We start from the raw sequence: 15,194 nt of genomic DNA, 5'->3' as shown, positions 1-15,194 counted from the left end.
AGCATCACAAGCAAATACAAACTATATTTGTAACAAGCCATAGCTACAAAAAGCATGCTTATAAAAGAAAACGTGTGTGTGAAGCACTTCACTTAGGTCATAAAATTTGAGTCATTATAAAAATGAATTCTGGTTTGAACTGTAACAAGTGACACAAATAAATGATCAACAGTAAGATTATTAAGCTTTTCTTTAGCAGGTGCATAGCCTTCAACACAAGATTTGTTGAATTTGTAATTTGTACAAATTTGATTTGTAATTCTGGGGCTGAGAGATTATCCCATCATAGCAGAATTTAATAACGTGATATTTTGGGGGAGTGGCAGGGGACTCAAATCTGATGCGATTTCCTAGCACTGTGTGTGCTGGGGGAAGGGCGGGGAGGGCAGGGAGAGAGGGAGACGGAGGCCTTTGGCAACGAGGAAGTCACAAAGCACTAAAGAGTCTCACCGTCTGCCTGGTCACCACCATGACAGGAACCAGGGAGCCTGCAAACCACCCCCGCTCCGCATAGACCTTCCCCATCTCTGTAGCCACACCTCCTCTCCCACCAGTCTGGTCTCCCTGCACCTCTTCTGGCCTCCATGCTGCAATCTTTCTTTGACAGTAACCTCGGGGTTCCTTTCTGGCACCCACATCTGTGATGCCCATAGTTCAAGTCCAAACTCCTTCCCTGGCTGTCACCCCACAACCTGTCTAGCCCCCGCCTGGCACTCTCATCTTCTGTATTCCAGCCCAAATGAATGGCAAGGTGTGGTCAAATGACTGGCTCTGGCCAGTGGGGCGTGGAACAGACTGGTGGGTGCCCTCTTACAAGGACCACACATTTCCTGTTGTCTAATACCTTCTGCCTTCATCCTGGCTGGGGATGGTGAAGATTGGAGCAGCTGCCTCAGACCCAGAGAGTGTGGAGGTCAGCAGGGGTAACCCCTCATGTAGGACCCACCTAGCTCTGAACTGTTGTAAGAAAATTATCTTACATAAGCCACTGTATTTGGGGGTCTTTATTACGGCATCTTTGCCTAAATCCTAAAAGACAAGAACTTATCACAGCACCTATGCGATCATGGGATTGCCCATCTCCCTCTCTCCACTGTCAGTCTCTGAGGAGTGACACTGTCTTAGTCTCTTTTGGTGTCCCTGATCCCCAGAGAAAGAATTAGCACAGAGCAAGGGTGTGCAAAACATTGCCTAATAAGTGAATGAGTGAACACACACTCTGTTGTGCCCACCAATATCCAACTCATTTGGGACCTGGGTGTCTGTTGAGATTCTAGGAGATTCCAGACCAATCTAGGAAAGCAGCTGACCCACCTGTCACCTCTGCCAATACAGAGCTCAGAGCCTTCCCGGCACCATTACCTCATCCTTCAGCTGAGCCAGGAAGAGGGGCAAGAGGTGCTCAATGGTATTGTCTTTGCCCAGGATGGGGGAGAGGCCCATGATGACGGAGGCCAAGGCTGACTTCACGTGTTGGTTGGCGTCTGACACCAGCTCCTGGGGGGGAATAGGGAAAGGGGACAGGATCAGGACAACCCCCGCAGCAGCAAATGGCCAAGCAGACTCCCACTTCCTAAGAGGCCTGAGCCATGGCCTGCTTTTGCCCATATCCCGCATGGAGCAGGGACGGTTTAGGGCACAAAGGTACACGGCAGTTTGTCACCTGTCCCACCTGCTTAGAGTTCCATGTTCCCAGTAGCCTCCACCCAATCCCAAGGCTCTTGGGACTTTTGAGAGGAAGCACTCCCACCTCCAAGCTCGGCCCCAAGCTTCAGATTCTGCCTGCACTCAGGAAACCCAACTGCTTCCAACCCAAGTCTGCCTGGCCCCAGAAGGCTGGGGACTATCTGCGTCTGGATGTCCATAAAGCCCCATCTCCATCCCTTTAGCAGACTCAGATCTCCCCTAATCCTCCCACCAAACTGCATTACCTTGATGCAGGGTAGTATCTGTGTCATGATCACATTCTCCCGACAGTCGGCTGAGAGATTTTCACAGAATTCTGTGGAAGAAGAAGGGAGGCAGAAGAAGGTGAAACCTGACATCCGGTTCTACCTCAGACCCCTCAGACACCCATCCATTTGCTGTGTTCTGGTCGCCAGCACCAACCTTTGACCTTGTGGGAGGCTGCGGCCCTCACCTCGGCCTCACAGTCTTTCATCAGGTTCTGGAAGGCGGGGACCAGGTCTGTCTTGGTGATCTCAGGCCCCACTGCTTTCTGGAGCTGCAGACAGAAAGCAGGGGCTGTGAGACAGCTGGGCAGGTACTCTGGGCAATTGAGACCAGAATCAAAGTTCAAGGCACCAGAAGTGAGGGTAAGAGTGTGCCCTTAGAATCACTGCTGAGATCTAATCCCAGCACCACAGGGTGAGCCGGGCCAAGTCTCCAAGCCTCTCTGAGCCCGTTTCCTTAAAAGCAAAATGAGGGCCATGAGACTACCTATGGCATAGCGCTGTTGTCTGCATTAAGAATGGTAACACATCTCTACCACTCAAGCTATTTGGGGTGGGGTTTGCTCCCCCCACCAAAAAACATTCCAGTCATGTGATGGCTCTTGCTTTTTAATTTATATTCCTCTGTATTTTTCAAATTACCAGAAGATAAATTATTTTTCTAATGAAAATAAATGTATACACATTAAGGGGGAAGAAGGCCTGCTAGGCCCTGCCTATCCCCTGACTCTTGAAGCCCTAGGAGGAAGCAGGACAGTTCATGACCAAGAGAGGGACAGACAAAAACTCTGAAGGGCCTAATGCTACCTGGAACAAATGTTACCTCTTCTCCACGTAACAGGTATTTACTGAGGATCTCTTGCAGGCCAAGCGCTGCTCAAACAGTGTTAAGATCCCTGCCTTTGCTGAGCTTTTATCTAAAACCCAGTGTGATCCAGTTCATGCTGTCCAGAAGCCAAGGACAGAATTGTCTTTAACCATGGTGCTGAGCCTCCAGGGTGCGGCCACGTGCTAACATTTTCACGGGGAACATGGATGGTCCCGGGAAATATTATCTGGAGGCTCCCAGTCCTTCCACAAACACACTTACAGGAACGGGGAGCCATGGGGTGGAGTGCACCCAAGGTCAGACCCTGAGCCTCTCTCTGGCTTTCCCTCACATGGGGCCCCCAAGAGTGAGCCCCAAATGCTGCCCCTCACACTGGCTCTGGCCTCCCAGGGCCCTGTGCGCATGATGTCCTTTTGCTGGGACACAGTTCCTATCCCAGCTCCCACCCACCCATCTTCTAGAACCAGCTGCAGCACCACCTCCTATTCTCAGTGCCTCATGCGTGTCTGTCGGCCTGGGCACCGTTTCCCTCTACCTCAGTAGACCTTCCCAACTTCAGACTGCCTGCCCCGTGGAGGCCAGGAATGCAAATTCACTGGATCCCCAGCACCCAGAAAAGAGCTGGTGGTCAACAAACATGATGATGGGAAAAGCAAACTTGGGTCTCCATGGAAAGAGCACTGTCCTCAGAGTCAGAGACACTGGATCTTGTCCCTGTTCTGTCTGCCCAGTGGGGTCATTCTGACCCAGGTTTTGAGCTGTGCTATGGGCTGAACTGTCCTAACCCCTCACTGTCTCAGAAAGTTGACTGCATTTGAAGACAGGATTTTTAAAGAGGTTATTAAGGTGGCCCTAATCCAAAATTACCAGAATCCTTATAAGAGGAGGTTAGGACACAGGCACGCACAACGGGGAGACCATGCAACGACACAGGAAAAGACCATCTACAAGCCGAGGAAAGAAGCCTCAGATTAACCACCCCAGAGGACACCTTGATTTCAAACCTCCGGCACCCAGGAACAGTGAGGGAATAAAGTACCGCCCTGTCTGTGGTACTTTGTTATGGCAGCCCCCAAAACTAATACAGGCTATGCCTTCCCTTTTTAAAAGGACAGAGTTCAATTAGGTCAGGAGTACACAGGTACTACCGTTTCTCTGCTCTTATGGCTCTCCGCAGAACCTGAACTTGGCTTCAGAATCCTTTCCAACACAGCACTTCAAGTTGCCAGTATTACTCAACCCGGGTTGGCCATGTGAAAGGAGACCCAGCCAGATGATCAGAGATCTTCCTGCTCAAATACCTGATGACTCCTTTGGATTTAACTAAAACTCCAGTTCCTATATGTGGCCCCGCTCCTTCCCCTCTGAGGGCCTCAGTTTCCCCATCTGTGAGACGTCAACAGTCCCCACTCACCTCTGTGAACTTGTCGGCCACCATGTACCGGACACGCCAGGACTTGTCCTCGGCAGCCTGGCGCAGGGTGGGCATCACCAGGGCCTCCAGATCCTCCTGGGGCAGGAGCTGGGCGATGTTCACACACGCCTCTACCGCCAGCAGCCGCACCGAGTCCTGGGGAGAGGATTGGAACAGGGAGAGGGAGGCAGAGGCCCGTTAGCTCTGCGATTCCTTGTAGACACGGTTTGGAGGGGGAGGAGGCTGGGGAGCACCCACCTGCTCGTCAGAGGCCAGGTTGGAAAACATGGGGATGATCTCACTCTTGACGTTGTCCAGCTCCAGCACCTTGGCAAACTCCCCCAGCTTGGAGGCTGCGGCCCGCCGCACCATGGGGGTGTCATCTGAGCACAGGTTCCGGAAGTACCTGGGGGTTGGAAATGGGGCTCAGGAGGAGGAATCCCTAGATCTCACAGCAGTATACAGTGAAAACAGCAGCTGGCTTTGCCTGCATGACCCCGGGCAAGTCAGGACCCCTCTCCCAAGTGTTCCCAGGCCTACAAAATGGAGCTGACGGCGATACTTCCTACCACACAGGGTGATAAGTTTAAATGATAATGTGGGTGAAAGCAGAGCAGTCAGTCTGCATAGTTAAGTTCCAGTGCATGGAAGGTGATTATATCATTATGACCATATAAAGTTGTTGAGCTAAGAGGCTGGTCAGGGGTCCCTCAAAGGTTTTACTTTTCAGGAGCGACTGCTCCAATTAGAGATGCATGGGGGAAGCGTACACACGTGTACACACACACACACACACACACGAAGCACGTGTGGCTAGCTGTAAATCAGTATGCTGTCATGTAAGAGCTCAGGGCCTGAGCTTGCTCAAGGACAGGAACACATAGTAATGGGAAATTTTAATCCAATTAGAAGCATTTTTGTGAACTGTTCCAGGAGAGTCTTACATACAAGAAATTCTCTGGGGTATCAAGACTAAGGGAGGAGGGTGGAGGAGGCAGCCAAACTGAGCCAGCGTATGTATGAGGGCTCTGGACCTAGGGCAGGCGAAGACAGCATCACACAGCACGGGTGGAGTGCTTTTATGAGTCAGATTCCATTCTAAGCACTTTGTACGTGGTAATTCTTGTAAATCCTTACACACCCAACGGGAGGAAGGAGCTCTCATTTCTCCATTTCCTAAGTGAGCATGAGGCTGTGTCCGGACCAGGCCTGGGGACACCAGCTCTCAGGGGCGGGTGGGGGAGGAGGGCTGAGTTGACAGAAGGGGTCCACGCTAAGGGCGAGGCTGGGACTCACTGTCGAAGTTCTGCCTTGACGGCGCTGGACACACGGGGGTAGCAGACAGAGAAGAGGCCACATGCTGAGGTGCGGGAAGTGAACCAGTCACCACCCGCCAGCCGCTTCACCAGCGGCACGAAGTGGGCCTCGAGGTCAGAGGGCGAGTGTTCATGTGAGATGGCCCGCAAAGACTCCACCGCTTTGTCCCGCACCACTGTCTCCTCCACCGTGGCCAGCGACTCCAGGGGTGGCTGTGGCAGAGAGTACAAGGTCACTGCAGGGTCCCTCCCCACCGTCCCAGCCTCAAGCCCTGCCTCATGCCGCTCACGCAGCTCCTCCAAGGCCCTTGAAGGTGCTTCGGTGAAAGCCACGGACCTCACATTTATACCCATCACTTTCTGAGCAGGTGGCCATAGTTGTCATTAGCTCTCAAAGTGCAGGGATAGTCACAGATGTTGATTGAACGTCTATTTGCTGGGTGTCCTAAACAGGGCCATTGCATCGCACAACTTAGGATGGGGGGAGGGGACAATGCTGGCTCTAACTCACTGAAGCCTATGAAGTAGGTCCCGTGACTGTCTTCATTTTACAGAAGAGGAAACTGAGGCACCGACAAGCTAAATCACTTACCCATGCTAGTGCTAGCTACAAGCCAGGACCCAAACCGGGCCACCAGGCTCCTGAGCTTACACAGACAGAAAGTAGAAAGCACGGCTGTGGTTTCTGTTAGATGACTGCCCCCAACAGCTCACATCACTGGGGAACCTGGGCCCGGGGACCGTAAAGCCTGGAGGGGGCAAGCTCCTTTAGGGATGTCTGACTGGCTCATCCTTATGTCCCCAGAGCCCAGCAGAGCTCCTTGGATAGGGTGGGAACTTGGCAATTACTGACCAGATGAAGGGAGACTTAAGTGACTCTAGTCTGTGCAAATAAAGGTGTGGAGGCCTGCAGTTTAAAGTCCAGTGTACTTGGACACATGTCAAAGTCAGGAAGACATCATAAATGGAAATGCCTCCAGGACCCAGGAAGGCAACAGAATGAAATAAGGAGCAAAGATGATGGGCGGGAGGAGGGAAAGCGGCAGAGCTGGGGAGGGCGGCTTCATCAACTAGCTTGGCAGGAAAACACAGCTGGTAGAAGCATATCTATTGTTCTCCAAAAGCAGCCGAAAGGGCCAGGTGTTTATACGTCAAACATCTCATTCAACACATGGTACCCCACGGATGAATCTTGAAGACCTTCTGCCTAGCAAAACAGGGCAGCCAGAAAAGGCCATGTGTTGTAGGATTCCTTTATATGCAGACCCTAGAGTCACCAGATTCATAGAGACAGAAAGTACAAAGGAGGGTCCCAGGGGCAGGGGAAGAGGGGACTTGGGGAGATGCTGGTTAATGGGGACAATTTCGGTTTTGGAAGAGGACAGATGGTGGTGATGGCTGCACCACAATGTGAATATATTCCATGCCACAAAACTGTACAGTTAAAAACGGCTAAATTTGTAAATTTCATATATATTCTACCACAATAAAAACAAAAATTTAAAAATCTCATTTACGAAGATTAGCAATGATTCAAAAGGAAAATGTAATGCTGTTCCAGCCTGGGGGGGCACCAGTCTGTGGCCTCTGTCATAAAGCCATGCTATCGCAGGGTTTCTGGTTCTGGACCAGCTCAGAGCGTGGCTGAAGGTGGTATCACTGGGCTGCTGCAGGGGCTGGGTTCCTCTTATCCTGGTTTTCTTGCTCCCCCCCGGCTGGCACATGGGAGGTCCTCAATCAGTATTTGCCGGGTTCAGTATTTACCTGTTCCACTCAGAGAAAAACCTATCACTAGAACAGAGGCCTGGGGACCAAGGCCAGGCGGTTCGTATGTCATGCAAGGGTCTCTGCCCAGTGGGTTGCCGAAGGCAGTGGTTGTCATAGCGAGGTCTGGACCACCCACAACAGGATCACTCAGGAGGCCTAGCCCAGCACAGGCCGTAAGAATATCAGACCATAAGAATATCCTGGGGCCCAGGAAGGTGTGTGGTTAGGAAACTCAGACAATGTTTTCCCATGATGAGCTGTACCGCGAGGTCTCTCTACAAAGTAGAGAGGGTGGAGCTCTCAAATCCAGAGAACATGCAGGGGAGAGGAGAGGTGTGAATCTCCTAAAATCACTGTACTTTTATGAGAGGGTCTAGAGTTTTCAGCGGATTTTCAAAGGGACCCATAAATCCAAAAGGGTTAAGGGTTGATGATACAGAATCAATCCTCGTGCTATAACTACACGGGTCCCTGTGAAATTAATTCCATTTCACCTCTGCAGAGAACAAGGGCTCGGACACACCTCTGGATTCCCAGGACCCATAGTTGGTACTCATGTTTGTGGAATGAACAAACTGCACAACAGCCATTTTCCATCGCTCTTTAATTGTCAAAATCCAGACTCACTGCCACCTCCTCCAGAAGGACTTCCTGGACAGCTCCCCCACCCCATCTGAAACAGGTTAGGTGCCTCCTCTGGGCTCTAAGCTCCCCCAGCTTCCCTCTTGTGCAGCTCCAATCAGCCTGTGGAGCAACCGAGAGCCCTTGGAGGGTAGCAGAGAGGAGTGGCAATGGTTAAGAGGCAGGGGCCTAGGTTCAAATCCTGACTCTGTCTCTTCTCAGCTCAGGCAATCCACCTAACCAGACCTGGAGCCTCAGTTTCCTCATCTGTGAACTGGGGCTAGCACCAGCGTGCATCTCCCAGGGTCGCTAGGGGAGGTGACAGGTGACTGTGCAGAAGGCACCTGCAGGCACCAAGGAGCACCAGCATTTGGACCTGACTGGCCTTTGCTGGTGCTTGGGGGTTCTGAGTGCTCCACGGCCCAGGGCCCTGAGGACGTGCCTGCCAGCTCATGTGAACACCAGAACAGCAGCCCCAGAGGACATGTGACTCTCCCCCAGAAGAAGTATGGGATGACCCTGACATGGCAGGGAAAGAACCTCAGGGTTCCAGCCCTGCTCCCCAGTGGGGAGGCCCACGCCAGCTGAGGACCCTAGGCCCCTTGTTGAAGCTATGGGGTGCGTGTTTTCTGCTCCTAAGTCCTCAGAGACGCTGCTGAAAGCTGTACATTGTCTCCTCAGAAAAACTGCCAGGGGTTGCAGAAAGTTCCGTGGAATTCAAGGGACTCCTTTTAGGCTGGTCCCCAGACCTCCTCATGTTCCTGTTAAACGACCCTAATCCATGCAAAATGTATGAAATGACCTCATTCGCATACAATTTTCTGTGTGTACATACACGTAAATTATACACGTACACACAGACGAAAGCTGACAGACCAAAATTTAATGACAATTATCAAATTTCTTCAGACGTACCTCTCCTTGGAAGAAAAATTACTGCATCTGCTCAAATCCCAAACTCCCCAGTTTTAAGAAGTGCCATTATTGCATACACTACTAAAAGGAAGAAAGGCTAATAAAAAAGTTAAGACATCATTAAGGGCAGATGCCCAAGTATACAACTGTGTCTTTACGAACCATGACAGACAGAATTCCTGGGGGTGGGGTGGAGGTGGGGGCAGCAGTGGCCCAGGGCTCTGAGGGGTGGTGGGAACCAAACGACTGGGAACCCCCCAAGGATCCTCCCTCCCGGGTCGCAGGACCAGAGTCCTCCCTTCTCTTCTCACAAACAGCAGTTACTATTAGTATCTAAACCCCCTCTGTGTCCCCAGATGCCACCAAGCACGGGGGTGCTCACGCAGGTTCCTGAAATCCCAGCTCAGCCACTTAACACCCGTGAGGCCTTGGCCAAGATGCTTAACCTCTTGGCGTGTCCAGTGGCTCATCTACAAAAAGGGAACTGTCCCTACCCCAAAGGGTGGACATCACCTCAGGACACCATACTGACACTGACAGTGAACACCTGATAGTACTTACCACATGCCAAGGGCTCAAATCAATTATAAAGACAGGTTTTAAGGACTCCCATTTGATAGATAAAGAAAGTATAACGCAGAGAGGTTAAGTAACTCTTATAAGTCACACAGCAAATAAGCGGCAGAACTCAGATTGTCTCCAAGGGTGCGGCCTGCCACTGCTCAGGCAAGTGTCCAGCTAACAGTAAGGCAAACAAGTGCATTTTGGGTACTGCTGACTTAATGCCATTACTGACTTACTGCTTTAGAGAGAATGTCCAAAGCCTGCCTGTTCCTAGAAGGTGGCCCCCGGCCCCTGCTGTATTCTTCCCACCCTGCTCCTGCCAGGGCCACGGGTCTGATCCCAAGGGGAGGGCAAGGGGACCACCCTGCCTCCCAGACTCACCAGCAGGCAGTGCACGTACTCGGGGCCTCCCACCAGAGTGGTGAAGGTGCCCAGCTGTTCCGCCAGGGCCAAGAGGACCTCATCCTCATCGTAGATGGTGTCTGTGGAACCAAGACAGACTCCGTTACAGTCCCGCCCCAAGTCTGACCCCAGCGCCTCAGTGACCCAAGCTGGGAACAAACAGGCTCCGTTCTGCGTCCTCAAACCGTCAGCACTCAGTTTCCCCACTTTCCACCTGGGCTGGTGTGGACACTGGGGCACAGGCTTGGGTCAGAGGACAGAGCACCAAAGTCCCGCTTCTGTCATTTACGAGGTCAGGGACCCTGGGGAAGTGACACCACTCTGCGAGCCCATTACTACCCCTGTAAGATGGTGCTAGCCCACCTCTCACCGCGAGTCAGTGAGGAGCAAACAAGACCACGCAACCAGAGCACAGAACCCGAGACATGGGGGCTTCTCGCTTCGGTCCAGATTCTACCCTCAGCACTGCCCTCTCTGCCAAGAACTCATCTTTCTCTTGAGCCTGAGAAATTCTTCTCTGTCCTTCAAGACTCAGTTCAGGGGCGCCTGGGTGGCGCAGTCGGTTAAGCGTCCGACTTCAGCCAGGTCACGATCTCGCGGTCCGTGAGTTCGAGCCCCGCATCGGGCTCTGGGCTGATGGCTCAGAGCCTGGAGCCTGCTTCCGATTCTGTGTCTCCCTCTCTCTCTGCCCCTCCCCCGTTCATGCTCTGTCTCTCTCTGTCCCAAAAATAAATAAAAAACGTTGAAAAAAAAAAAATTAAAAAAAAAAAACAAGACTCAGTTCAGCTACTATTTCTTGGAAGGTTTCTTGACCAGACCAGGGCACGTCCCTTCTCCACACTCCCCCCAACTTCAAGCCACCTTGATCAGAGTCCTTATGTTAAGGGTCTAGGACTGGCTCCTCTCCGTACCCCAGTTTCTGCCAGAGACGAGCACCGCAGGAGCTCAGCCCAGGTTTGCTGAGAGGACAGATGACCGTGTGAAGACAGAGCTGCTGTGTCCTCACGTTCAACAAAGACTTTTGTCCTCAACTGCTGACCTCTGTGACAGAAGAAGCTAATACCCCTGGCACCTATGCTAGCATTTCGACTTCCTGAGATTCAGCCAAGCATACAGCAACCCAGCCAGACATCTTGAGGTTCCCACGTGGCTGGCACGCCAAGTGACCATGCTCGGGCCAACGGGGTGTGAGACGAGTGGTCGGCTCCACTCCGGGTCGCTTCCTCACCTCCTCCCTCTCTGCTCACGGCGCTCTGTCATCACATGCTCATCTTGTGCTGGGTTCTCTGCTCTACTGCTGGCTGGGGGGCGAGGGGGTGGTGGTGGTAAGTCACCTCACCTCTGAGCCTGTCTTCTCACCCCCACACCCCAGCAGAGCTGTTGTGAGACCCAAGTGAAGAGGCGCTTTCTGCGAAGAGCTCAGCACAGGGCCTGGCCCGAGTCAGGACTACGGAAATGCAGGCCAGCGTGGCTCCGGGCCCACCAGGCGCTCGGGTCCTTCCCAGCCTCAGTTTCCCAAGCCCTACCTGTACACAGTTAACCTCACCCTCCCCATTTCCTCTCCTTGTGCATTTCCACGGCCTTAACTCACGTTCAACTCAGTCTGCAGTCCAGACTCCTCGCCTTCCTGAAAGTTAAATCCGCAGAACTGCCAGCACCTCACATTTTCACCGTCCCCAGCTCCACAGAACTGCTTTCCCAGCCTCCCTGCTCTCCTGGCCTCAAAGGCATAGGGCCACCTCCTCCCGCCTGACACAGACCTGCCAACCCTCCACCTCAGGGTCACTCTGACCTCACCCTCCTTGCTGGGTGACGGCAACTGTTTCCTAAATGGTTTTTCTGCTCCTGCCCTGGCCCCCAAACTGCTCAGGCTCCTCCCAGAATCCTGAGTGATCCTTCAAATCACCACACTCTCCTGCCTCAATCTTCCAATGGTTTCTGAGACGTGAATTAAAATCTAGACTCCATATATCATATATCCAGCACAGCTGGATTCAAACCCAGGTCCCGCCAACTCCTTTACCCACTTTATTACAGTGCCGTGCCACACGCCATACTCCCCATGCCCCAACCTGGCCCTGTCTCAGCGTCCAAGAGCTTTCAGGTCTCGCCCACCGTTCGCCCACGGAAGCCACCTGGGTCGGGTCATCTGCTCAGCGTCACGTGTTAAATCCTCATGTGGTATTCCCAGGCAGACGGATCAGTAGGAAGCATGAAGCGGTAATAAGAACAATGGAAACAGAGGACTTACTATTAACTGGGGGCTCAGCCTGCGTCCGCCACTGTGCTCAGTGCCGTGCACACATTTTCAGACAGGAGTGTGTGGGGCGGTCTGAGCACTGACACTTAGCAGCTCTTACCCTGCGCTTAGCACTGTATGAGCACTTTACAGGGCTCTTATTTCATCTTTGTGTCAGGCCACACTATCAGGCCCGTTTCACACATGAAGAATCAGAGGCAGGCAGATGCGAAGTACCTTGCCCAAGGTCACACAGTCAGAAAGTGGCAGAGCTTGGGTCTGAATCCAGGTAGTCAGGACTCTCAGGCACTGCATCCAGATTTGCATCCAGCACGATCAGATAAATAACCTCCTAACTGTAGGATCTCCGGCCAATATATTAGTTCACCTCTTCATGCCTCAGTTTCCTCACCTACACAGCCGCTGTGAGATGAACTCGGAGAACGATGGGGACGTGCACTTACTGAGCACGGGCCCCCAGTCTGAGGACGTGAACTAACCCAATCTTCCCGAGAGGGGGTCGCGAGCACTGCCGGGCACGTGGTAGGCAGGGAAGCGGCAGCATTTATTATTACTGTTACTTAACGTTCACGTCAACGCTACGGCACGCACACGTTCATCCCTGCTCTGTACAGAAAAACTATAAGGAACAGTTAGGTTAAGTAACTCACCTAACGTCACCAGCTGCTGACTGTTAGCAGTGCCAACCTGGCTCCATCCGCCTCCAGACCCCTTTTCCCAATCCCGCCCCCACCCCACGAGTGCCCGGCACAGGACAGATGCTCACAAAACAATGTGTTAAATCCCCAATGAGGCCTATCTAGCAGGAACCCCCCCTGGCAGCCCCCACTCCGCCTGGGCCCCGGGGCCCCACCTCCTTACCTGTCAGGAAGGGCAAAAGCTCACTGCGGGTCCTTTCCACCCCAAGGGCCAGGGCGATGGTGGACAGTTTCTTGATGCTGTTGAGGCGAAGCTAATGAGAGAAAAGAACAACAGGGTCAGAGAATCTTAGCAAGCCCCGACTTAGGGGTGTGGGGCAGCTCTGGATCCAGACAGCCTCTGGAAGCCTCACTAATGTGTGGAAGGAGGTGGAACGGGGACTTGGCACACACCGACCAGGTGCATGAGTCAGTAACTACAATGGTAGCCGCGGCTCAGAAAAAGCATGTAATGAGTCTTACGGAGCCAACACTCATTCTGTGGTGCTTCCCACACTCTAAAACCACGCTTAGACCGCGCTCTAAAACCGTTCACTGCTTCCCCACACTCCCGATCCTCCTCCTCTGCTTTTGCCCCTCCTGCACTCAGCACCTGACAGGCTCCAAAAGGGGCGGCCACGTTCCAGCACGTTTACTCTGCGGTCCTAGGCCAGGCACTCACACGACAACCCTGAGGGCAGAGTTGTGGTAAGCCCCGTTCTATATAGGGGGAAACAGGCTCACGGAGCAAAAGTCCCTCCTACAGGTCACACAGCTCACATGGCGTGGGGCAGGGACCGAAACCCAGGACCACCAGCTAGCAGTGATGATGACAGGACAAACAATATTACAACAACACTGCTACATAAACAGTAAACTGTAAACTACAGTAAACTGTAATAATACCACTAGTGTAACAGGTTGAATAGCGGCCCCCAAAAGCTATGCTCCCGTCCTAACCCCAGTAATCATGAACGTGAAAACAGGGACTCTGCAGATGTAATGAAGTCAGCATCTCAAGATGAGATCATCTAATTCAAGGGGGAGCCCTGTGAAACAGAAAATATGTTTACTGGTCCCTGCCCCTGGTTCCTGCACAGAGCTCCTAAAACCCTTGCAACTTCCTGAGTGGTAAAAGCACTAAGAGCATCTTCCATTCTAATATTTGGTTTATGACCCTGATTCCTGACACAGAGCTCCTAAATCCCTTGGAACTTCCTAAGTGACAGGAATGTCTTTTGTTCTAATGAAGCAAATCTGGGTGGGCTCCTGGATGTGTACTGGTCACCAGGAAGACCAAGCCACAGTCACAGCCGGGAACCCCCCATTACTGGGAAAGGGGCTGGAAATGGGAGTCGATGATCAATCATGCCTGCATGATGAAGCTTCCATAAAAACCCACAAAGTATAGGGTTTGGGGAGCTTCCAGGTTAGTGAACACATCCACGTACCAGGAGGGTGGTGCATCCCAAATGCAGGGGAACAGAAGCTCCTGTACTCAGGACCCTTCCAGACCTTACCCTGTAGGTAGCTCTTCATGTGGCTGTTCATCTCAATCCTTTAAATCTTTTATCAAATAAGCTGACAAATCTAAGTGTTTCCCTGAGTTCTGTGAGCTGTTCTGGCAAATAATCAAATGCAAGGACAGGGTCGTGGGAACTTCCAATTTGTAGCCAAGTCTGACAGAAGCTGTGGGTGACGTGGGGACCTATTACTCGCAACGGGCATCTGAGGTCCGGGGTCTCGGGGTACCGCGCCCTTAACCTGCGGGATCTGTGCTGACTCCAGTTAGTGTCAGAACTGAAATGCACTGTGGGACACCCAGCTGGTGTCACAGAGAACTGCCTGGCGTGAGGAAAACCTCACACGTGGTGTCAGAAGCGCTGAGTGTGGTAGTGCTTTGCTCTACACGGCCAATGACCGTGTCCCAGTGAGACAGAGAAGGAGACATGGAGACACCATGGGGGAAGATCATGTGAAGATGGAGGGTGAGACCGAGGCGATGGGTCCACAAGCTAAGGAGCGTCAAGAATTGCCAGCTGCTGCCCAAAGCCAGGAGGGAGGCATGAACTGAATCTTCAGAGCCTCTGGGAGGAGCCAACGCCGCTGAGGCCTTACTTCAACCTCTGGCCTCCAGAACGGTGAGAATCATTTCTGTTGCATTAAGCCACCAAGCGAGTGGTCACTTGTGGCACCCAGGACTCTAACGCATCTGGCTAACACCGGAGCTGTCTCACACGGAGCACCCCCCAGGGAGGTCAGCATCCGACACCCCCTTCCCTCCGGCGGAGACCGGCTCAGAGAGGCGGACACATGCAGACGTGAGCGTTGGGAGAGCAGGGACCTGGCACGCAGGCCCGGAACGGAAAGCCCTCTCGGTCCTCCAGTTCCACAGGGGCTGTGGCAGAATGAAGGGAGGTCACGCGCGTGGGAGTAGAAGGAAACACCCTTGTGAATGAGTAAGCCACTGCCGGGCA

The 15,194-nt window shown here is 52.6% G+C and overlaps 1 protein-coding gene across 1 annotated transcript in view; it reads right to left on the bottom strand.

Moving 5' to 3' along the window:
• The window catches only part of PPP2R1A (protein phosphatase 2 scaffold subunit Aalpha), a 37,972-nt gene that overhangs the window by 10,403 nt on the left and 12,375 nt on the right, over nucleotides 1-15,194 (bottom strand). The window contains exons 2-9 of the mRNA XM_019425401.2: nucleotides 12,902-12,992; nucleotides 9,760-9,860; nucleotides 5,492-5,724; nucleotides 4,454-4,601; nucleotides 4,196-4,351; nucleotides 2,110-2,224; nucleotides 1,932-2,002; nucleotides 1,363-1,497 (exon numbers count right to left, since the gene is read on the bottom strand). Coding sequence (XP_019280946.1) covers nucleotides 1,363-1,497; nucleotides 1,932-2,002; nucleotides 2,110-2,224; nucleotides 4,196-4,351; nucleotides 4,454-4,601; nucleotides 5,492-5,724; nucleotides 9,760-9,860; nucleotides 12,902-12,992 — 1,050 coding nt within the window. The remainder of the gene's footprint in view (nucleotides 1-1,362; nucleotides 1,498-1,931; nucleotides 2,003-2,109; nucleotides 2,225-4,195; nucleotides 4,352-4,453; nucleotides 4,602-5,491; nucleotides 5,725-9,759; nucleotides 9,861-12,901; nucleotides 12,993-15,194) is intronic.

The sequence above is a fragment of the Panthera pardus genome, unplaced genomic scaffold (genome assembly GCF_024362965.1).
Source record: "Panthera pardus isolate Hobbes unplaced genomic scaffold, ASM2436296v1 HiC_scaffold_18, whole genome shotgun sequence".
NCBI classification, from domain to species: Eukaryota; Metazoa; Chordata; class Mammalia; order Carnivora; family Felidae; genus Panthera; species Panthera pardus.
This window is presented reverse-complemented; position numbering and strand designations above follow the sequence as displayed.